The sequence below is a fragment of the Geotrypetes seraphini genome, chromosome 6 (assembly GCF_902459505.1).
Source record: "Geotrypetes seraphini chromosome 6, aGeoSer1.1, whole genome shotgun sequence".
Taxonomy (NCBI): Eukaryota; Metazoa; Chordata; class Amphibia; order Gymnophiona; family Dermophiidae; genus Geotrypetes; species Geotrypetes seraphini.
In genome coordinates, this window is record NC_047089.1 from 35,207,332 (window position 1) to 35,232,410 (window position 25,079).

At 44.0% G+C, this 25,079-nt stretch overlaps 1 protein-coding gene across 3 annotated transcripts in view; it reads right to left on the minus strand.

Annotated features, from left to right (window-relative positions):
• Nucleotides 1–25,079, minus strand: part of PDGFD (platelet derived growth factor D) — a 335,184-nt gene that overhangs the window by 72,326 nt on the left and 237,779 nt on the right. For all 3 annotated transcript variants that reach the window (XM_033950339.1, XM_033950337.1, XM_033950338.1), the window contains one exon: nt 11,002–11,200. In XM_033950339.1, the coding sequence (XP_033806230.1) occupies nt 11,002–11,200 (199 nt within the window). The remainder of the gene's footprint in view (nt 1–11,001; nt 11,201–25,079) is intronic.

Below are 25,079 nucleotides of genomic sequence, written 5' to 3' on the forward strand. Positions count from 1 at the left end.
TTGTGATTATGATAAATGTACCAAGGGCCTCAGAATAGTACCTGGCGGGCCGCATGTGGTCCCCGGGCCGCGAGTTTGAGACCACTGCTTTACAACTACCATATTAGCCAACCTGTCATCCAAAATCCCTCCCACAGAAACTATGCTTTCTCCACATCAGGGGATAGCTGTAATCTAATCTAATCTAAGGCTTGGCTTTATATACCGAGTCATCATTCTAAGAAAGCTCGACTCGGTTTACAATAATTAATTTAACAAATAAAAACCATAAAAAGTAAGACTAATTTTCGGGAAATTAATTTTCAAAGTGTTTAGCAAATAAAGTAGTTTTTAAAGATTCGCGAAAAAATTGAAGTGAGCCGGAACTCCTTAAAAGAAATGGAGAAAACTTAAAGATCAGAGATTGACTCCTTTAATCCCTTTTTTGGAAGGAAGAGATAATTTAAATTGTTGGTTACCTCTTGCAAAAGAAAGTCTGTAAGCATTCCAAGATAAAGTAAGGAGAGGAGTAAAAAGATACCATATAGGATTTTAATAACAATACAAGCACATTTAAATTGAACTCTAAAATAAACCGGGAGCCAATGGAGACTCTGGAGCAACGGAGTCACATGATCAAATTTAGGTTTCCCAAAGATCAATTTCGCAGCAGTTTTTGAATCAGTTGCAATCTATAAAGACAAGTTTTTGTGGTTCTGAGGTAGGTAACATTGCAGTAATCAAGGCGAGATAATATAATTGACTGAACTAATATAGAAAAATGACGATGATAAAAGAGGTGTCCGACCTTCCTCAACTAACGCAGGTTAAAAAAACATTTCTTGACCACAGAGTTAATTTGATCATTAAAAGAGAGAGCGGAGTCAGAGGACTCCCAAAACCTTGGCAGAAAACTCAATCTGTAAGGAGGATCCAGAAACCAAAGCTATAGAAAGGGGAAGACAATGCAATTTTGGGCCTAACCATAATACAGTGGTGCCTCGCATAAAGAACGCCTCGCACAGCGAACGCTGCACACAACGAACTTCATGTCATGATTCATACAACGAACTTCGTTTCACACAACGAAGTCGCCCGAGCTTCCACGATCGCTGCCGATGTATTGCATCCTTCCGCGCAGGCACTGCAGGCAGTCGTTAGTCACTGCGCTTAACGCGTTTCACATAACGAACTTTTCGCATAACAAACTTGCTCCTGGAACGAATTAAGTTCGTTGTGTGAGGCACCACTGTAATTTGGTTTTAGTTGTATTAAGCTTCATCCGGACCGACTGAGCCCAGAGATTCACTTTAGATACACAGAGATTCACTTTAGATACTAGATCAGTAGTATCCAGATCTATCTCTATCAATATGAAAATATCATCCGCATAAGTGAATAAAGTTTCCCAGGATGACAGTTTAAGAATATTCAGGGTAAACATCAACACATCACTTTTGAATGAATATGTGAAGTGGTCTTGACAAGGTCTTCTGGAAGCAAGGGGGCAACACTTGTCTGACTCCCTGCCACCCCCTACATTAGGGGTGAAAAACCAGGGTGCTGGATGCTAAATTTGTGCTGAAAAGAACAGACTGAGCATTCACATTGCCCATCATAGAAATGAAAACAGATGTTCCCTATTCCAGTAAATTTAGTTATCAAAATTGCTCTATCACTGCTCAGTAACTGCCATGTAAATGGGGTGGGGGGAGGGAGAAGCTATCCGACTCAAATCTAGTTGTGCTATTCTAAGGAAAGAGAAGGGGTGTGGGGGCTCAGGCATGCTAAGGTGCCCCTCTGTCTAGCCAAGGGGTTTTGCTTCGTACTAGTATTTTGCATTCGGCAATAATAAGTATAATTGGCCAGTAGTTTTTTTGGCTCCAGTGGGTCCTTATCTGGCTTTGGAATTAGCACAGTTATTGCTTTCAGAAAGGTTCCAGACGTTTGACCCTGAAATATAAAATTCCTGAAATAGTTGCTTCAGTCTCAGGATCGAGAGTTTTTTGAAAGCTACATAGAATTCAACTTCAAAGCCGTCCATCCCAAGGGATTTATGCAGATTCAAGGCACTCTCGGCTGCTTCTATCTCCTGCTTAGGGGCTAATTTTATAAACCGATTTGTGGGCAAAACTTGTTCTACCTGGAGAAAGGGACTTTAATAAAATTACTCCAAGTATGCTCAATGACAAGAACACAAGTATTTTTACATGATCTTATGTGGGTAAGTTCAGAGTGTATTTTGGCTGAAGCAAAGGCAAAGTTATGAAATACCTATGTACAGTACACAAGTACTTGATGTTTATACTTTCCTAAGGGCATACAGGCACCTATGTTGTCTTTACAGAATGGTCCTTAAATACGTACCTTCTTATGCTTCCTACCTATGCAACCTATGGTACAATTACCAGTTACATGATGTAGCTTCTGATGCACAGACTGAGAAATAAAAAATAAGGGTAGATTCTCCAAGAAGTAGTAGAAGGGTCGTCAAATGCAGTGTTCTTCAATGTAAGGCCCAGGAGCCAGTGGCGACTCTTGGAGACCTCTAGGGTGGTCGCCATCATCATTCTAGCTTTTTTTTTTTTTTCTTCTGCTCTTCTCTGCTTCTTTACCGAAGCTCATGACAGAAAGGGGGAAATGAATGTGAGGAAGAGCCTCAATATACTTGGAAATGCCTGTGTCCTTGAGGATACATAGAAAATAAAGAGTCAGAAAGCAGGCTGGTGGGTTGGATGCCATTGGCGTACACTGATCAGCAGTGTTAAGGCCTTGCACAAGAAAATATTTGATGGCTCCTCTCTAGCTCATTTGGATCCAAAGAGGCCCAGGCTTAAAAATTAGTAAAGCCCAATGGCGTAGTAAGAGGAGGGGTCCGCCCCAGGCGCCATCTTGGTGAGGGTGCCGGCACCTGTCCTCCTCTCCACCCTGAATCCTTCCCTATCCCCCCCCGCGCACATCCATCCCTTCCCTATCCCCAAACTTCTTTTATTTTCCCGGCCCGCGAGTAACATCAGGAGCTTGCTGCCCGCATCGGTGTTGGCTCTCCCTCTGACATCACTTCCAGAAGTGATGTCAGAGAGAGAGCCGACACCGATGTGGGCAGCAAGTTCCTGATGCTGTTCACACCGGGAAAATGAAAGAAGTATGAGGGAAGGGGGGGAGTCAGGAAGGAGTGGGGAGGGAGGCACCACTCACCCTTGCAATGTCACTGGTAAAGCCCAGAGGTCTAATGGTTAGGAGAGCCTGGTTCAAATTCCACAGTGGCTCCTTGTGGCCTTGGACCTTTAACTTTCCATTACCTATGGCAGGGGTGTCAAACTCAATCACATAAGGGGCCGAAATCTAAAACACAGGCTAAGTCACGGGCCAAATTTTTAAATAAGATACTTAGTTTTGGTAAAAGTATAGATCCTTCCTCACCCTCAGACACCTGTGGCGCGGTCAGGAACTTGTGTGGTGCGCCCTACTCCAACCTAGCTTTTACACTGGGACTGGGTCCTTCTGCCTGCAAATGGGTACCGAGGCAGCATGGTGAGGAGCTTGGAACGTCGCTGGTAGTGGGGCAGTGCATTCAGGTGCTTGGAATGCCACTGGGACTGGGGCTGCATGGCCAGGCCTTGTGTTTGACATGTGTGACCTAAGGTATAAACATGGATTGTGAGCAATGTGTAATTTTATGTTTAAAATATGTAGTGAATTACGGAATTATGCTAGATCTATAGATTCTTGAATGATAAATAATAATTTGGGTGGGAGGGTTATTGGTCTGTAAGAATGTTGTAATATTTTAAGTGATGTCTATAGTGTATATGTTTTATTCATTGTTTTTCACTTATTGAAATTATTTTAAAATGAATAAAGATTATTTAAAAAAACAAAAAACAAACAAACATGGATTGTGAGCCTACCATGGACAGGGAAACACCTACTGTACCTGACTGTGAATTATCTTCAACTGCAAGGGGAAAAGATGTAAGTTAAATCTAAATATTTATTTATTGGAATTTATTTACCACCTTTATGAAAAGATTCACCCAAGGCAATTGTATAGATCCATGGTGAGGCCCCACCTGGAATACTGTCTGCAATTCTGGAGGCCGCATTACCGTAAGGATGTGCTGAGACTGGAGTCGGTCCAGAGAATGGCCACCCGGATGGTCTCGGGACTCAAGGATCTCCCGTACGAGGATCGGCTGGATAAGTTGCAGCTGTACTCACTCGAGGAACGCAGAGAGAGGGGTGACATGATCGAGACATTCAAGTATCTCATGGACCGCATCGAGGTGGAAGAAGATATCTTCTTTTTCAAGGGTCCCGCATCAACAAGGGGGCATCCGTGGAAAATCAGGGGCGGGAAACTGCACGGGGACACGAGGAAATTCTTTTTCACTGAAAAAGGTGGTTGATCGCTGGAATAGTCTTCCACTTCAGGTTATTTTAGGCCAGCAGGGTGCCTGATTTTAAGGCCAAATGGGATAGACACGTGGGATCTATTCACAGAGAAAGGTAGGGGAGGGTCATTGGGGTGGGCAGACTAGATGGGCCGTGGCCCTTATCTGCCATCTATTTCTATGTTTCTATGTTTCTAAGGCAATGTAAATAAGAAGCAGAAAATAAGTAGAAGCTGAATTACTGTATTTCAACATCACTCTGATAGTCTGATTTATTCAAATTGACTTAAATCTATCAGGCATACTGAACTTGTTAAATTGTGAGCCTGCCTGGACAGATAGGGAGAGGACCTGATTAGACTGTGAACCGCTCAGATGGCTTTGTAAAAATCCAAATGCAAAAGAAACTTGGACATTTCTCCACTTCATTTCTGAGAACGTCACCACTTTTTCTAATTCTCGGAATAATAATGCGCTTTGCTCAGACGTAAAGGATTTACTAGATTCTGCATTCCACAAACACACTATGGGCTCCTTTTACAAAGCTGCGTTAGCGATTTAACGCGCGTAATAGCGCGTGCTAATCTGCTGGCCTCGCTAGCCGCTACCGCCTCCTCTTGAGCAGGTGGTAGTTTTTCGGCTAGCGCAGGGGTTAGCGCACGCTAAAAAAGTACATACAATAGAGCCGCTAATGCGGCTTCGTAAAAGGAGCCCTATATTTGTGTTTAATTGTATTTTAGTAATCATATTGGATGATTCAATTGAGAATGTTGCTTCTCCAACTCTTTCTCCAACTGGGACATTACAGTTTTCTTTTTTCTTTTTTTAATTATTTATTTTTAATTTTTTTAATAATTACATACCACAGAACTTCTGTGATAAAACAGAAAAAGGAATAAGAATTAATCATTACAATTGAAAATAACATTACAATTGAAATAACAAACTCATCATTTAGTCCACAATAAAAGGCAATATGATCCAAGATAGGAAAGAAATAATATTAAGGAAAAACAATTCTTTTTACATGAGTTACCGCATCTTCCTCTAACATCCCTAAAAGCCAGCACAGCGGTTATACTGTGACTTTTAATTCCTCTTTAGCAGACAAAATAAAAAATCCAATAACTGACTTGGGTCAAAGAAGGAATAAAATTTGTACTCAAATAGTATCACATATTAACTAGGAAATTTCAACACATATAATGAAAATATAAATCTAATATAATAAAACGCTAGGCCGCGCATGCGCACTCCCATCGCGTGCGTCCGTTTTCCGTGCGGCTGTCGGCCCGTGCTGTTTTTTGCTCTGCCCTGCTCCTTGCCTGAAGTCCTCTCTCCTCCCCGAGGCGGATGTCGGACGCGGCGGCTGTCAGCTGTGCTGTTCTTCCCTCTGCCCTGCTCCTTGCCTTACTATGCTGCTCCTAGCTGTTTTTCAGTCTGGCCTGCTCCCTGCCGTATTGTATTTTTTAGTTGAAAGACGCGGCGGTGGCTCCTCTCACGATCCCCGCCTGCGTCAGACTTCCGACGTAGGTGGGAATCATGAGAGGAGCCACCGCTGCATCTTTCAAATAAAAAAATACAATATGGCAAGGCGGGCAGGGAGCAGGCCAGAGCAAAGCTCCAACTTGAACTGCCAGTTGGCCGGCTCCCTTACCAAAGTTATTTTTTCACTTTAAAGGTGCCACCGCGGCTCCTGTCACCAGGGAGTCGGCCAGATCACCACGGCAGCCACTCCCCCCCTCTCTCTTAGCCTACTGGGAGCAGACGAGTGAAGCCCGGTACTTCCGGGTAGCTAAGAGACGGAGCGCGGCGCGTGCTTAAGGTCCGGGTGGAGAAGCCGGTGCTAGAGCCGCTCGCGCACATTAGCGCTGGCTAACGCAACCCGGGTAAGGGAGGTCAAGCGGGGAATCAGTTTGTGCGGAGGATCGCTCAGAGTTGGGACTGGCGTTCACCTTCGGATGAAACATGTAACAGACCAGCGGCACCCCCGATTTCCCGAACCCCCCCTCCCCCCAAGCAACAACAAAAACTCCTCCCAATGCCTGCGGCTGTGACCACCCCCCACCCCAAGTAAACTCCCCTGGTGCAAGATCGTATGCCCGGAAAAGGGGTAAGAGAAGGGGGCAGAAAAGGGGATATGTGTGAGAAGGAGGCTGCAAAGGGACATACTGTATAAAGGGGGCTGGGCCTGGAGGCTGAAAGGGAAAAGATGTGAGAAGGGGGCTGGGGGGGGCTAAAAAGGGGTTTGGAGCTGGGGCTGTAAAAAGGGGACATGTGAGGGAAAGAGGCTTTAAAGGGGGGCTCTTGGGTAAAGAGACCTGATGTAGGAGGCTGTTAAAAGAAGACAGTTCAGAGAAGAGCGCTGGAGCTTGGGACTGCAAAAGGTGAGTTGTGAGAGAAGGGGCTGAAAAGGAATACAGGTGTGATAAGGAGACTGGGCCTAGACACAAGGGAGGTAAAAGGAAGGGATAATGGACGGGGAACAGGCAAGGGGTGGGTGTGGACAGCCAAGGAAACCCCCCCCCAAAAAAAACACAGAAAGCGGCTAATGAGAGAGAAAAAGAAATAAAGACAGACACACACACACATATATTCTAGCACCTGTTAATGTAACGGGCTATAAGACTAGTATAAAATATTATTCATATCTGATTCAAATTCAAAGGCTAACAACAAAGTAGTTCTTTGGGTGATCACTTCAAATTGTGACTCCAAAAATTCAGTTAGACTGACCCCCTCTTTTACAAAGGCACGCTAAGTGTTTTAGCGCACGCTAAACACTAATGCGCCCATTATAGTCTATGGATGCATTAACGTTTAGCGTGTGTGACATCGATTAGCGTGTGCTAAATCGGCTACTGCACCTTAGTAAAAGGACCTGCGAGTTGTTCCATCTGACCTTTTCCATGTCTTTTAATAAATGATCCCAATAACAAGTATTGGGCACTGACCAAAGATGGCATAGGGCTCCTTTTATCAAGGTGCGGTAGGCGGCTAGCGCACGGAATGCCGCGCGTTCAACCGCCTGCCGCGCTAGTCGCTAATGCCTCCATTGACGAGGTGTTAGTTTTTAGGCTTGCCGCAGGGGTTAACGCGTGATGAAATATTTGACGCGCTAACACCCCTAGCACGCCTGATAAAAGGAGCCAATAGCCTCTGATGGTACCTTCAAAATCTAGCATGATTCTAAATTACATGGTAGGGAAAAATAAATACAGTGATGCCTTAGAATCCAAACTTAATCCGTTCAAATAAGGAGAAAGAATTTAAGACTAGTCGATTTTCCAAAAGCTCTATTGATTTCCCCTTTTGATATGAGCACGGACACCCACACTATCCAGGAACCAAATTGAAAATTCAAGGGTCCACCTATTGCCGAGGGTGGACACTTGAATTTTCAATTTGGTTACCTTCAAGATCTAAGCAAAATATTTCCTCGCCATATCAAAAGGGGAAATCAATAGAGCTTTTGGAAAATTGACTAGTCTTAAATTCTTTCTCCTTATTTGAACGGATTAAGTTTGGATTCTAAGGCATCACTGTATTTATTTTTCCCTACCATGTAATTTAGAATCACATTTCTCAGCATAGCATTGAGAGGTTCCCATTTATCGTATTTTCACGCATATAACGCAGGGCTCAGAGAAGGGGCGGGACCACCAGTAGAGGAAGCAGCAGGACAACGGTAGGCAGCTTCTCCATTTTGGGGGGGAGGCTGTGGGAGTGCGAGCGGTCCTTCGGGGTGGGGGTGCGGGTGCGGTGCGAGTGCGAGTGGTCCATCGTGGTGGGGGTGCGAGCGGTCCTGCAGGGGGGTGAATCGGACGTCGGGGGGGGCATCAGGCTTTCAGGGTGGGGACAGGACTTCAAGGGGGAGAGGAGAGTCGGGGCGGGCGAAAGGAGAGTCGGGGCGGTCAGAGGAGAGTCGGGGCGGCCAGAGGAGAGTCGGGGCAGACGAAAGGAGAGTCGGGCGGCGACGGGAGAGTCGGGGCGGCATGCACGGTATACGGGTGTGTGCGCTATATAAAAATTTCTTTACATAAATTACATTTTCCCGCGCGCTTTACCTGTGTGTGCTTTTACACGGGTGCGCGGTATATGAGTGAAAATACGGTAGTTGACATAGACACCAACCTAGAATCATTAAAATGAAAGCATTCAATCATGGAATTCTTAATAAGCGTTTTGAAGTGATCATCTTTTAACAAGGCTGCATTAAGACTCCATAAGGAAACTTTACTGTCACAACATCCTCAATCTGTGTGTGTGTGGGGGGGGGGAGAGAGTGCTGGGGGGGGGTCTATCTTTGTTCTTTGTATTGTGTCTCTATTCCCAGCACTTTTTCCCTCATGGGATTTTCCCTTTGAAAATATGTTGCTTTTCCTGCCATTGTTTTACAATAGGTACAATTCTAAACAATTTATATTGATGATTTTTTTTTCATATATGTGCAAAGTTGTTGGTGAATGTTAATAAAGTTGTGACCTCTAATAAAGAGTGCTAGTTTCATTTTTGGAAGAGTTAACTGGGAGAAAGAAGGGAGGGAAAGACACGGGAGTGGGGGGTCAAAGGGCCGTGCCATTACTATGTTGTATTTGAGTTGGGTAAGGGGAAGGAAATAGGCATGGATCATAAAGAGGGAAGATGAGGATCCTGGGCTTGCAAGGGTGGCTGGATAACGCTGAATCAATTTTATGTCTCGTACTTCAAACAATGGGCAAATCAAACTACGGGTATCTTACAGGGGCTGTTTTAGCAGTGGACTGAGATGTTTGAAAGAAAATGTTTGAAGAGTTGTTTCATTCCCTCTAAGTTTAGTTTCAAGTTTGTTAAAAAAAAAAAATTTAAACCACTTAATCAGTTTTCTAAACGGTGTACAATATAAAATTACATAAAAACATATTAAAATAGGGGATACTGGATAAAATCCAAGTGTCATAATAAAGCACTGATAAGACATATGGACTTACTTCAAACAATAGGAAAGTGGGGAAGAACTACAATCGTTAAAGAAGAGAAAGTACAATAGGTTAAGGTAAAAAGTAACAATTTGATTTGATATTGTCCTTAAGAGGACAGTTGTTATCCAAAAGCGCCCTGGAACACGAATGTTTTTAGTTTTGCTTTAAATTGTTTTAAATCGGACTCATTGCGCAAATGGTTGGGGAGCGAATTCCAGAGAGTAGGGGCAGTGACGGCAAAATTGTTGGAGCGCATCGTATTAATCAATTTTAAAGAAGGTATAACAAGACGATTCTGAGACGTTGAACGAAGAGATTTTGAAGTATTATAGGGAATTAAAAGTCTGTTGATGAACTCTGGTTGGTTGTTTAATTTTGTTGTAAATGTTAAAAGTAGGATTTTATAACTGATTCTATCTTCAACTGGTAACCAATGTGCACGAATCAGATTGTCTTTTCCCCCCCCCCCCTCGTATATTTCAAGTTTTATGCAATTTGCAACATTGTTCTCAGAGCAGAATATCTGTCCATCAGTTGTTGACTTTAACGGATCTAGCCTGGATAATAGAAGTGGAATGAGAAACAACCGACTTATGCCACTTATAGAGATCAAGTACTTTCTATGAAACCTACAATACAAAGGTTTTGAATTCCATCATGCAAATTTATACCACAACATTTCCAAACAAAGCATTTAAAGAAAACTGAAATGGAATTTAGAAGGAGAAGCTGTTTTATACAAATATATCTTTACTTAACTCTCCTCCCTCCACAATATTCAGCCGCTGGTTACATTATGCCCTGATATCAGTGCCAGGACCCACATAAGTATTTTCCTATGTTAACCCCCCCTTTTCCACCCTCCTCAAATTCTTCCACTTTCCCCTTCCCTCTGCCATCATCAAAGCCCCCCCCCCCCAACCTGGCTACCCTCTTCCATGTGTAGGTAGGGCTCCTGGGTCTACCTACATATCTGATGGTCCAGCAGGAGTTTTTGGGAGCAGGAGCACAGCCCCCTTGCTTCTGCCCCCTCACGGCGGCCTATTAAAGTCGCCACCACGACCTCTCATGGTACTACAGGAAGTACGAGTTGCCATGAGAGGTCACAGTGACCATTTTGAAAGGACACCATGAGGAGGGTCAGGAGCGAGAAGGCTGTGATCCTGCCCCCCCCCCCCCATGGCCCTTGCTGGACCACCAGGTATATAGGTAGGTCCCCTATATACCTGGTTGCCAGATGGGGAAGGGCTCTGATGACAGCTGGGGGAGGGGGAGAGGGAAGGCATTCATGGGAAGGGGTAGATTTTTTAAAAATCCCTGAAAAATTGCAGGCCCCGCCCTGATATTCAGCTGAGGCCCACATATGATGAGCGGGAAAATTTAGGATAGCTTTTGAGCTGTCCTAAATTCACCCGCTCCTCTTATGCAGGCTCTGGCTGAATATCAACAGAGTTTTGAATAAGCTCTGGCTCCTCCCCAGCACCACCCTCTGGCCTGCCCCTGACTGGTCCACTTTTTTTTTTGGGGGGTGGCGGTCAGAGCCAATATTCAATGTTGCTGCCCAGCTTAGTGCTGCTGAATATTGGCATTTAGCTGCTGCTTGTTGATTTAAGTCTCTCTGGCCTACTTATATCACTCTGAATATTGGGCTCTTCATGTTTTCTTACCTTTTGATTTTCTCTCATGGTACGCCCTGCCTCGATAGTGAGCAGTGTCTGTGTACAAGTTCTCTAGATCTTCTTGCCAGGTATCTGGATTAAGATGCTTGAGTAACTCCTCCACAGTATCAAATATGGCAACAGTTTGATCCAATGTCTCTGCAGCGAGTGTAGAATCAGTCACTGATGGAGACCGATAGGGTCCTTCCTACAAGTAACATAGAACTCATTGTTCTTCAGGAAATAACATTTATAACCATCCACAAAGTATATGCACGGTGTTGGTTACAGTTAGGTAGTTAAAAAATGGACATTGCATGGATAGGGCAATATTAACTCAGTATGATCATTTTTGATTCAACTTAGGTACTATCCCCTAGTTCTATATATAGCACTCAAAACTGTGCAGCTGCCCAAATTTTGAACATAAGAACATATGAATAGCCTTACTGGGTTCAGCCAATGGTCCATCTAGCCCAGTCTCCCGTCTTCACGGTGGCAAAAACCCAAAGAGTGGCAACATTCCACACAGAATCTAAAAGAATAGCAAGATTCCGGAATCCCAGAGAGTAGCAACATTCCATTCAGAATCCCCAAAGAGTAGCAAGATTCTAGAATCCCAGAGAGTAGCAACATTCCATGCTACCGATCCATGGCTTCCCCCATGTCTGTCTCAATAGCAGAATATGGACTTTCCCTCCAGGACTTTTCCTCTACTGTGACCCACCTTGGGAAAGGCGGGGTATAAATAAATACAAATACAAACCTTTTTTTAAACCAGCTACGTTAACCAATCGTACCACAATCTCTGGCAATGCACTCTAGAACTTAACTATTCTCTAAGTGAAAAAAATATTTATTCCTATTGGTTTTAAAAGTATTACTCTATAACTTCGTTGAGTGTCCCCTAGTCTTTGCAAATTTTGATGAAGTAAAATATTGATCCAATTGTACCCGTTCCACACCACTCAGGATTTTGTAGACTTCAATCTTATCTCCCCTCAGCTGTATCTTTTCCAAGCTGAAGAGCCTTAGCCTCATTAGTCTTTCCTCATACGAGAGGAGTTCAATCCCCCTTATCATCTTGGTCGCTTTTCTTTGAACCTTTTCTTGTTCCGCTATATCTTTTTTGAGATAACGCGACCAGAAATGAATGCAATACTCGAGGTAAGATCACACCATGGAGCAATACAGAGGCATTATAACATTCTTAGTTTTGTTTACTATCCCTATTCTAATAATTCCTAGCATCTTGTTTGCTTTTTTGGCTGCTACCACACATTGGGCAGAAGGCTTCAGTGTATTGCCTACAATGACACCCAGATCTTTTTCTTGGGGGCTGACCCCCAAGGTGAACCTAGCATCTGGTAACTATGATTTGGGTTATTCATGCCAGTGTGCATCATTTTGCTTTTGTCCACATTAAATTTCATCTGTCATTTGGAACCCAGTCTTCCGATTTTTCACAGTCTGTATGTGTTTTAACAACTTTGAACAGTTTAATGTCATCTACAAATTTAATCACCTCACTTGTCGTTCCAATTTCTAGATCATTTATACTGTAAATAAGTTAAATAGCACCCTACTGTTATATGTCTTCCTCATGTATTTTCCCTTTTTTGTTCTACTTTTCTATCATGAATTGTATTTCGCACCCCTTTTTTACCTTATGTTACGAATATGTTGAACCATTTTTAATATTATGTTATTATTTAAAGTTTGTATTGTATTGTTTCCCACTAAATGTATTTTAAATTGTACATCGCTTTGAATTATGATTAAGCGATTAATCAAAAGAACCATTAAACTTGAAACTTGAAACTTCCCAGGACAGATCCATGTGGCACTCCACTATTTACCTCCCTCTATTGAGAAAAATGGCCATTTAACCCTATCCTCTGGTTTTTGTCTGATGCATGTACATGTAATTTGGTTACTTAATGAGACAATCAGCGCTGATAATTGGGTGCTAACAATCTATTATCAATGCTAATTGGCATTAATTAGAATTTATGCATCTTGTAAAGCACTATTCCATAAATCTGCATGCATAAATTCTTGCACGTGATCTGAAAAGGGAGGATGAGAGGAGCACGGGCGTGTCAAGAATCTGCATACAATGTTACGGAATGCGCCTGATCCAATTGAGGCACGTGGATTTACACCAGAGTTCACTTAGTGTAAATCTTTGTGTCTAAAAGTTAGGCGTGGATACGGTGCTAAGCGGTATTCTATAAAAGGCACGCAACTCAGAGGGCAATTTAGAGAATAGCACTTAGCGCTCACTTTTATTGGTTCATAGTCTAAAGCGTGCGAGGACAAAGACGCGCCGACAACCGAGTGCAGACAACTGAGCGCAGGACTTAATCGCGCCGAAGAAAAACCGTATTTTAAAGGGCTCCGATGGGGGGGGTGTTGGTGGGGAACCCCCCCACTTTACTTAATAGAGATCGCGCTGGTGTTGTGGGGGGGTTGTAATCCCCTCTCATTATACTGGAAACTTAATTTTTTCCCTGTTTTTTAGGGAAAAAGTTAGGTTTTCAGTATAATGTGGGGGGTTACACCCCCCAACCCCACCCCCAACATGGCAGCGTGAGGCAGCGCGATCCCCATTAAGTAGAGTGGGGGGGTTTCCCCCCACACCCCCTCGTCAGAGCCCTTTAAAATACGGTTTTTCTTCGGCGCGATTAAGCCCTGCGCTCAGTTGTCTGCGCTCGGTTGTCGGCGCGCCTTTGTCCTCGCGCGCTTTTGACCCGTCACCCTTTAATTGGTGTTGAGTTTTGGCTCCATTAATAGAACTGAGTCCAATGGGGATAATTTTATAAAGAGATTTATAAAGAGATTTTATAAATTTATAAAGAGATTTTATAAATTTTATAAAGAGCTGACAAGAAGGCCCATAAATGATGGTCTTCTAGTCATTTATGCACATAAGTAGGCACTTGTGTACCTAAATGACCTCTAATAGAATACGGATTAGCAGAGAAGTATATGTGCCATGCTTTGCTGGTGGGTGTGCACCTGGCAGTGGTAAGGGGAGGGGGGTGGACCGCCTCAGGTGCCGTCTTGGTGTGGGCGCAGGCACCTCTCTGCCCTACCACGCCACCCTTGCGCCTTCCCTTCCCCTCCCTCCCCATACCTTTTTAAATCTTCACCAGTGTGCACCACTTCTCTGGCCTGCTGCTTGCGCAGGCCAGGTTCCCTTCTGAAATCAATTCCGGGTTGCGGGGCCAGGAAGTAATGTCAGAGGGAAAGCCAGAGCAGCAGACCAGAGAAGCGGCTTGCACTGGTGAACAGGTATGGGGGAGGGTTGTAAGGGAGGGCATGATTGTGGCATGGGGGTGGGGAAGGTGTGGGTGGGAAGGCATGGGATGAGTGGGATGGGGGGGCGGGGAAGAGAGCACCACCTACTCACGCTACACCACTGGCATCTGGAGAGAGTGTGGGTGGCGCGTGAGCACGTGTAGAGGCATAAACTTTAGGGAGACGGGACTAAAGCACGCCGGACAATCGTGCGCCGACAAACCCGCTAAGACTAATGTGCGCAGGGCATCAGAACGCCGGATTAAAAGGTAAGTTTAAAGCGCTCTGAGGGGGTGTGTGTGTGGGGAACCTCCCACTTTACTTAGAACAGTTGCTGCTGCCATTGGGGGTGGGGTGGAGGGGGAACCCCCCACACACACACACTTACAGAGGAAAGTGTAATTTTTCAATAAAACACTGGTAAAAATTACACTTTCCTCTGTAATGGGGGGGTGGAGCCCAGACCCCCCCCCCCAACAGCAGCGGGGGTGCTGAGGCTGTAGCTTTAACCACTGCACCACACCCAATGTTACTTTTATTGCACATAATATGACCCTGAATGTAAGTCAAATTTCTTATTTTCAGGCCAAGACAGAATGCCATCCCTTGCCCTGTGGCTTCAATTAGCTTGAATGCTTTCTCCGGCATCATGACCCTGATTAGGGGATTGTGGTGAGCCATGCAGCAGTAGCACCTTGGGTTGCAGGAGGTATATCTTTGGAAGGAGGAGTTTTAAGGGAGAACAGCACTTTGGGGGAGTGCTGTTGGACCTGGAGAGGGGGGAGGGGAGGCTTCTTTGGATTATTTTGATTAGTTTACAGGTAGCTGATAGGCTGGATTTTGTTGGTAACGCAGTTTAATGTATCCACATGGGTGGAATTTTGTGAAGACTTGGCTACATTGCGGTTGGGAGGAAGGGGGTTAGTACTTAGATTGTTCCTATTTGAATGTTTCCTCGTTACTGTGCAATTTGTTGAATGTTGAAACCTTTTAACATAATAAAAATTGTTTGAAAGTAAAGGAGCACAGCGCTAAGGGAAGAGTCTCATGTCAGCAAACACAAGGTAGGTACTTAGCCATGTTTATGTACAGTGCCATAAAATACCTCATCCTAAATAGCCAGGCTAATGTGCTACTTAGAAGAAAGAGATCATATTGATAGACAGAACATAAAACTCAAGAACAAGATGGAATTACTATGAAGAAATGTACCCACACTTGAAAATGGTGCTTAAACAATTTGATACATCTGTCTTGTTCAATAGTTGCATAACCAATAAATCCTAATACAGTAAATACTTGGATTGCAAGTATTTTGCAAGACAAGTAAAACATTTGATTACATTTTAACTTGATATACAAGCAATGTCTTGCAATACAAGCTCCTACAGTATACGCACATCACAGCTGAGCCGATGGTTCTTCTCTCTCTGACACTGCAAGAGTGTAGTGACTGTTTTAAACAAGCAAAGTCTTGCAATACGAGTACACACAGTATACACGCGTCATGTCATCACAACTGAGCCAATGGTTCTTTCTGAAACTCTCTCACTCACTCTCACTCACACTCTCTCTCACTCACTCTCTCACTTACTCACACTCTCTCACTCACACTCTCTCTCACTCTCTCTCACACTCACACTCTTTCACTCACTCTCACTCACACTCTCTTTCTGATGCTGCGGGAGTGTAGTGACTGTTCTAAATGAGTGAGGTCTTGCAATTCGAGTATACACAGTATTTTGTATGAAAGTTTTTGGGTTGTGGAACGAATTGTCTGAGTTTCCATTATTTCCTATGGGGAAATTCACTTTGATATATGAGTGCTTTGGATTACAAGCATGCTTCTGGAACGAATTATGCTCACAAACCAAGGTTTTACTGTAATGGTCTGACCACGTGGTCCAAAAATACTAAATACTAGAAAAAAACACCCACTGTGGAATTATGTGCAGTTGAGATGACTATTTTATTCTATTAATGGTGCACAACACACTTTAGTAAAAGAAGATAAGTAAATAATTTTTTATAAAAAGGAAAAAAAGAGATAAAAATAAGTGATTTATCTAGTTTTGATTAATAGGAAGGAAGGGGGTGTTTTGCCTATGATCTAAATGGGAGCGCGTGAACTGTTCACCCTTGAAACCCAGTTGAGTTAATTGCTCCATACTCTGAGGCTTTTTCACCCCATTTTATTCACATTTATATTCGAATAATATATATTAATTCCCAAATAACTGGCAGTAATAGAATAAAATAGTCATCTCAACAGCACATAATTCCAAAGTGGGTGTTTTTTCTAGTACAGTTAAACCTTGGTTTGCAAGCATAATTTGTTCCAAAAGCATGCTTGCAATCCAAAGCACTCGTATATCAAAGCAAATTTCCCTATAGGAAATAATGGAAACTCAGATGATTCTTTCCACAACCCAAAAACTTTAATACAAAATACTATACGTACTTGTATTGCAAGACCTCGCTTGTTTAGAACAATCACTACACTCTTTCAGCGTCAGAGAGAGAATAACCATCAGCTCAGTTGTGATGATGTGACGCGTGTATACTGTATGGACTCGTATTGCAAGACCTCGTTTGTCTAGAACAGTCACTACACTCTTGCAGAGTCAGAGAGAGAACTATCGTCTCTATACTATATGCACTCATATTGCATACTATATGCAATACTATATGCACTCATATTGCAAGACCTCGCTCTTTTAGAACAATCACTACACTCCCGCAGAGTCAGAGAGAGAAGAACCATCGGCTCAGTTGTGATGATGTGACGTGTGTATACTGTATGGACTCGTATTGCAAGACCTCGTTTGTCTAGAACAGTCACTACACTCCCGCAGTGTCAGAGAGAGAAGAACCATCGGCTCAGTTGTGATGTGTGTAAACTGTGTGTACTTGTATTGTAAGACATTGCTTGTATATCAAGTTAAAATTGAATAAAATGTTTTGCTTGTCTTGCAAAACACTTGCAAACCAAGTTACAGTGGTACCTCGGTTTACAAGTGCACCGTTTTGCGAGTGTTTTGCAAGACGAGCAAAACATTTGCAAAATCGGTGCCTCGGAAACCGAGCATGGCTCGATTTACGAGCACCCCCCCCCCCCGTAATCCGGCACCCCCTCTGCGATCCAGCACCCCCCTGCCTCGAAATGGCACCCCCCCGCCATGATCCGACCCCCCCGACACGATTGGGCATCCGCCCCCCCGATCCGCCCCCCCCGACACGATTGGGCACCCCCCCGCCATGATCCGACCCCCCCCTGACACAATTGGGCACCCCCCCGCCGCTTCTTATCCTCATCTGGGCACTCTTGAAAATCGGCCTTCTCGTCTGCTGGGCCATGAGCATCTGAGCATGCTCAAGGCCTGCGAGTTCACGTTCTGAACGTGAACGTGAACTCGCAGGCAAGGCCCAGCAGACGAGGAGGCCGATTTTCAAGAGTGCCCAGATGAGGGTAAGAAGCGGCGGGGGGGGGGGGTGCCCAATTGTGTCGGGGGGATGTCGGATCGTGTCGGGGGGGGTGGGTGCCCAATCGTGGCGGGGGGGTCAGATCATGGCGGGGGGTGCCCGATCGTGTCGGGGGGGGGTGCCGGTTCGAGGCAAGGGGGTGCCGGATCGCAGGGGGGGGTGCCTGATCGCAAGGGGGGGCCTTCGAGGGGAGCAATGCCGGTTCTCGGGGGGGGGGGGAACGCATCAAAGCGAGTTTCCATTATTTCCTATGGGGAAACTCGCTTTGATAAACGAGCATTTTGGATTACGAGCATGCTCCTGGAACGGATTATGCTCGTAATCCAAGGTACCACTGTACTTGCAATCTAAGGTTTTACTGTATTTAGTAACGTTGAATAGTTGCACAGCATATGGCGTTTATCTGATCAGTGTGATAAATGGTCATCTTTTGCAGCTGGCAGCATAGAAAATATACATTAACCCCCTGTTTTACTAAGGTGCGCTAATTAAATTAGCGCACGCTAAACGCTAACGTGTCCATAGGCTAACATGCATGCGCTAATCAGTTAGCGCACTTTAGTAAAACAGGGCCTTAATGTTACCTATACCTTACATTCTCAATTTTTTTCAGGTCTAGATAGAAATTTGTGTTCGTATGCTGCAAAGAGGTACAGCCAAATCTGATTTAAGCAACTCTCATATTTTGTGTAGAACGTTAATTTGGAAAGAAAGTATTGCACGGACCACAGGTAAGTAAAGAACAAGGATGTAGAACTCGTACATGAGCGTTACCATTCTCTAGACCACAGGTGTCAAAGTCGGACCTCGAGGGCCGCAATCCAGTCGGGTTTTCAGGATTTCCCCAATGAATATGCATGAGATCTATTTGCATACAATGAAAGCAGTGCATGCAAATAGATCTCATGCATATTCATTGGGGAAATCCTGAAAACCCGACTGGATTGCGGCCCTCGAGGAGGGACTTTGACACCCCTGCTCTAGACAGTTTCTACCGTATCACTATTATCAAATGATGCAAAATAAATCCTGGATATTATGCATGACTACTTTAAAGACCATAGAGAGGGTTGGCATGTAACAAAAAGGGGCAGCCAAATAGAAGAGCTGGATTCGGTTCCCAGGCCCAACCTTTCAGACATTTAAGGGTCGTTCGATTAAAGTGCATCAAGGTTTTATACTTAAAGGGGGAAATTCTGTAAATGGAATCTAAAAAAGATAGGCGCATATCTCTTATCAATCACAATTACGCATCTATTACATAATCATGTGTGTATTACAGAATCATGGATCTATTACCCAGGTTCGTGGGACTCGCGAAAACTGACGGCAGCCATTCAAGAAGCGGCGCGGGCCCAGGCACCAAAGCGGAAAGCTGGTTCCTGTCCGTGCCGATACACGCTGGACCACAAGGCTATAAGAGTGTTTTTAAAAGGTCGGATAGGGCAGGGGAGGGGGTGTTTTAAAAAGGTACCGGGGTGGGGGTGTTTTTAGAAGGTACAATGGGGCGGGGGTGTTTTAAAAAGGCACGGGGTGTTTTTAAAAGGTACGGGAGGGGGGGTATAAATTTGTATTTTCGCTGTATAAGATGCACCAACATTTTCACCCACTTTTGGGTAGAAAAAAGTGCGTCTTATGGAGCGAAAAATACGATAAGTGCTTGTTAGCTCCGATAAATCATTGGAGCCCATTGGAGGAGTGTGTGGCACAGTGGTTGGAGTTACAGCCTCAGCACTCTGGGGTTGTGGGTTCAAAGACTGCGCTGCTCCTTGTGACCCTGGGCACGTCACTCAGTCCTCCATAGCCCCAGGTATGTTAAATAGATTGTGAGCCCACAGGGACAGATAGGAAAAAAATGCTTGCATACTTGATTGTAAAACCGCTTAGATAACCTTGATAGGCAGTATATGAACACCTAATAAACTTGAAACTTAATTATTTTGGGCATGGACTGAGATCCATGCCCAAATTAGGGCAACCTTTATAGAATCCGGGGGTTAGCGCCCCCTGTTGAGGAGGTGCTAAGGTCTGGATTCTGTATAAGGTGCTGATATTGGCAGCCACTTATAAAGCGGCTGCTGATCATGTATCAATCATGCCAAGCCGCCATATATAGAATGTCGCCTCTAGGACAGATAGACACCAGAAATGGGCGCTTATGCCCTGAATCACATCTACAATAACATGCTGTGTGTGTGTGTGTGTCTCAGGGGAATCTCAAGGATGCTTTTCATTAAGATTGAAAAGCAGGAATAGAATTGTTGAAGCAGCATGGAACGGTGGTGATTCTTTGGCCTAGCCACAGCTGGAGTTTAAGATTTTTTCAATAAAAGGCATGTTGTAAGAACCCCTGTAATATTTGCAAGGCTAAAGTACCTTTTCGTAGACTTTGTGGCTGGTTGAAGGGGCATGGCAGTCACCTCACTCATTAAGGATGGCTCTGCATGAGAGTTAGAATAAAACATGTTTTAATGTCATATAGCAGGGGTGTCAAAAGTCCCTCCTCGAGGGCAGCAATCCAGTCAGGTTTTCAGGATTTCCCCAATAAATATACATGAGATCTATTAGCATACCATGAAAGCAGTGCATGCAAATTGATCTCATGCATATTCATTAGTGAAATCCTGAAAACCCGACTGGATTGCGGCCCTTAAGGAGGGACTTTGACACCCCTGTCATATAGGGACCAGTATTATGCTAGAGCTAAAAAAAAAAATGTCATATCCATATCCATGGTAGAAAAAGATTATAAACTTAAGAGATGAAAAGTGCTTAGAAGAAATATGTCAAATATTGATCATAACGTATAGCTAATGTGGAAGGATCGGTTGACAGATTTATACATGATGTACTTGGGGTAATGAAATTGGAAAGCATTAAAAGATAACATCAAGAAAATAGCCTACTCGTAGGTGAAACTACCATTAACATCAAAGGTGTTTCTTCTAGATAGGCCTTTCAAGATGGCATATATAATACATACTAAGTTATTGACATTCATGCAGGTTTCTGCCAGACCGTATCTGAATTGAAAAGTTACTGAGGTTAAGTGGAGTACATCTATTTGCAAAACAACAGAATATAAAAGCAGAAATATCATCATTATATGGAACCTTTTTTTTAAAAAAATTTTAGTTCAAAGTATTTATTAAGTTTTAACAAGTAAACAATTGTTTTTTTTATTATTTTTTAATTTCTTAATAACAATACGTACAATACAATAACAATAACCATTTTACCTAGATTTTATGGATGGGACCGTATACAAACAGAAAGAATAACAATTCCTTAATCCATTCATTGTATTATTCTATGGGAAACATTCTCTAAAGGAGTAATTTCTAATGTAATATTTTTGAATTACTTCTCTAAGGGCCCCTTTTACAAAGCCACGGTAGCAATGCTGCCGCGGGGAACACACCAAAGCCCATATGAACTGAATAAGCTTCAGCGCATTTATCACGGCAGCATCGCTACTGCGGCTCTGTAAAAGGGCCCCTCAATTATTTTGTTGACGTGCCTATTCTACTATACTTTTCCCTCCGAATCAGCGGTTTCATTATCCGCGGATTCGGTTATTCGCGATTTTTTTGGCGAAAAAACTATTTAAATTTTTTGCCTATTTTTAAGCTGTCCAAGCCTTACCTGGTGGTTTAGCGGTGAAGCGGAGCAGGAGCGATCTTCCTATGCTCCTGCCCTGTGCGGTGCCATCATCAGAATGGCTGCCGTGAGTTCTCACGGCAGCTCTCACGGGAACTCACGGCAGCCATTCTGATGACATTACTGCATGGGGCAGGAGCATAGGAAGATCGCTCCTGCCCCGCTTCACCGCTAGACCACCAGGTAAGGTTCCGGGGATGCAGGAGGGAGGTGGGAGTAGGTCAGAGCCGGCCGAGAAGTTATTTGCGATTTTTCATACTTCGCGGTCTGGCTCTGCACTTAACCCCCGCAAATACCGAGGAAGAAGTATACAAATCATTTTGAATAGGCTTTGGTTAAAGAATTTCCAGTTTGGGTAGGATTTCTCAGAGCTTTTCTTGACTGAGCTGGCTGTCTCTAAGAAGGACTCTGGCTTTGGCACAATGCTGTGTACGTATTTTCTTTATTCCGAAGGGCTATGTGTAAATTTATCCAGCTACCTTGTGGAGGAAGTATCCAATTACTTTAATTAAAATGAAAAAAATCTTTCCTCAGAGGCAAAAATGTCTGTCCTAATAATGTTAGAAGTACTACAGTTTGACACTGGTTATTGGCTTGGTTTCAGTTTTAAGTTAGCCAAATCTTTTGTCTACACTTCAAAACCAGTTGACTTCAGCATCTGCATGACAGATGTCTTCTTCATGGAACCATCTTCTAAAGAACAAGATGATAGATTATGAGGAAGAAAATGGTTACAATTATTTCAATTATTTTTAAGAACATAAAAACAGCCTTACTGGGTCAGACCAATGATCCATCAAGCCCAGTAGCCCGTTCTCACGGTGGCCAATCCAGGCCACTAGTACCTGGCCAAAACCCAAAGAGTAGCAGCATTCCATGCTACCCATCCAGGGCAAGCAGAGGCTTCCCCATGTCTTAATAACAGACTATGGACTTTTCCTCCAGGAATTTGTCCAAACCTTTTGGATCATTACCCTTACCTGCTGTCCCTGAGTCTAGGTACTGTTCCTATCCTCCACCTTCGTCCCTTGCAGCACCTCTCCTAGCATACAGAGATCCCTGGCATTAGTAATCCAATGTCCACAGAGTTCACATATAGAATGAGTAAAGAGAAGAAGGGGAAAGAAGATAAGGAGAGGAGAAGCAAAGTGTATCGGTAGCTACTTCTTGGGTTTTGGCCAGGTACTAGTGACTTGGATTGGCCACTGTGAGAACGGGCTATTGGGCTTCATGGACCATTTGACTGACCCAGTATGGCTATTCTTATGTTCTTATGTGAGAGAAAAGAGGGATTGGAAGAAAGTGACGGAGACAAGTTGAGATGAAAGAAATATGGTGTGAATGGACTAAGAAGAAGAAGGGAGAGAGACTAGTGAGAACTAGCTGGTTGGTGGGGGGGGGAGGAGAGTGTGGTGGAGGGAGGCAGCATATGGTCTGAAGAAGCTACAGTGAGTGATGATGAAGGAAAAGCATATGGGAATGCACTGGGTTTCGGGAAAAGAATGATTGGTTTGGAAATTGAATATTTCCCAGGCTAACATGAGGTTTAGATAACTTTATTGGCACGACATTGATTTCTTCACGTCAGGATTACCTGTTTCCTCTTTTGACAGTCAGATATGGTTAGATAGTCAAACTCAGAAACCACCGTGCTTTGCTTTGTTTTTCTTTAGCCAGGGATAGAAGGGGGAGGTAATTTGTGTGGAGTTAATGAATTCAAAAGTTGACTCCTTAGGAATATCAGTCCCAGAAAAAAAAAAAGTAGGCTATGAGAATTACCAGTAGATTTAAAATGTTATCTTAATCCACAGGGGCACTAAGGACTAATGTGCCCTAGTACATAAATACTGTTTTAAAAATGCATAAATCTGCCTGTTCATTAAGATCTAAAGATGCAAAGCTTTTGCATAGTTCTGTTATTAGGCAGGGGTTTCTTTTTGTCAGAAACTTGGAATTATACATTCTAAGTTCCAGGGCTGGTTGGAATGGAAAAAAAAAACCTGACAGTAGACCACAGACGTTTGGAATGTGATGTAAGATTTCAGAAGCAGCCGATGGCTCTGCCGTTCAGACAGGCTTTTCCATTATAAAAGCTTTTCAATTGTTTTGCAATTCTGCTTTGCCTTGTCATTATCATATAGACTGGTGATGAGATGGTTAAAGAAATTCTAACCTCCCTCTTCTACGAAACCTCGCTATAGAGAGTTGCGCGGAGACAGAAATCCCACCCATCCCCGCCAGGATCCTCTCCATCCCCACCCGTCCCCGTCAGGATCCTCGCTGTCCCCATCCGTCCCCATCAGGATCCTCTCTGTCCCCACCCGTCCCCACCAGGATCCTCTCCGTCCCCACCCATCCCCGCAAGGAATTACCTCGATCCCTGCCCGTCCCCATAAAAAGCAGCAATTACTTCTGACAAGATCATCAATTCCACAGTTTCTTTTGTGTTTGCATTGCTGTTTTCCTTGTGGAATCTCTTTGGTGGAACCCTTTTTTTGTTTTCTGTTCAGGTAATTAACTTATAAACCCCACTCTTTTACTAAGGCTGATGTGTCCATTATATTATATGGACGAACCCTGCTTCCAAAGCCTTCCATCCCTGTGGGAGTCCCGTTGGCTAGAGGGGGGTCCCCGTGGGACCCCCGCTGGACCCGCAGGATTCCCGCGATCCCCGTTCCCGTGCAGACCTCTATGGCACTAGCGGTTTTTTTAGCACAGAGCTGCTCTGAGGTTTTTAGTGCATTGAGTTCCTATGAGCGTCGGGAGCAGTGCGGGCCATTCAGCGTGGCTCCTCGCACTAGAAACTGCTATTGCAATTTCATAGAGGGGTGTGTGTGGAGGTAATGGGCTATGATAATATCAGCACTTATAGGCATGAATATTACTCTATAGTCACATGTGTAAATGTGCTGTACAAGCTCAGCGGTGTTTTACAATTTAGAGACGTTCTGGCAATTTCGCTGTCTGACATTTTTAATGCTGTAAACTTAAATGCAGTCATCGTGGGACCTTGCTGCACTTCCCTGCCGCTGCCGGCTCTGCTACAGAACAAGGAAGTAACATCAGAGGGGGTAGACGGGCAGCCATAGGGATGACTGAATTTAAAGTTTATAGCCACTACAGCTGGTTCAGGAAAGCAGCAGCGGCAGAATGGGGTGGGGGGAGGGGTGGGGGGAGAATTCCGGACCCAATGTGCAAGCTGGGTACTCTCTTAGATAGTGCACCTGGGGTGTCCCCCCCCTCGCCAGTACACTACTGTTGTCTACAAACATTTAAGCAGACACTTGGGAATTTCCAGATAAACTATGTTCCAGTAATCTAATCTATATATATAAAATCGGAGGTATGTATGTGTGTGTGTATGTGTGTATGTGCCGCGATCACGCAAAAACGGCTTGACCGATTTGAACGAGCCTTGGTATGCAGATCCCTCACTACCTGGGATGATATGTTCTGGGGGTCTCGCGGTCCACCTGCACACATGGGCGGAGCTACAAACAGAAAATCAGATTTCACCCATTCATGTCAATGGAAAAAATGTAAAAAGCTGCCATTCTCACTGTAATTCAAAACCGGCTTGACCGATTTGAACGAAACTTGGTATGCAGATCCCTCACTACCTGGGGTGATATGTTCTGGGG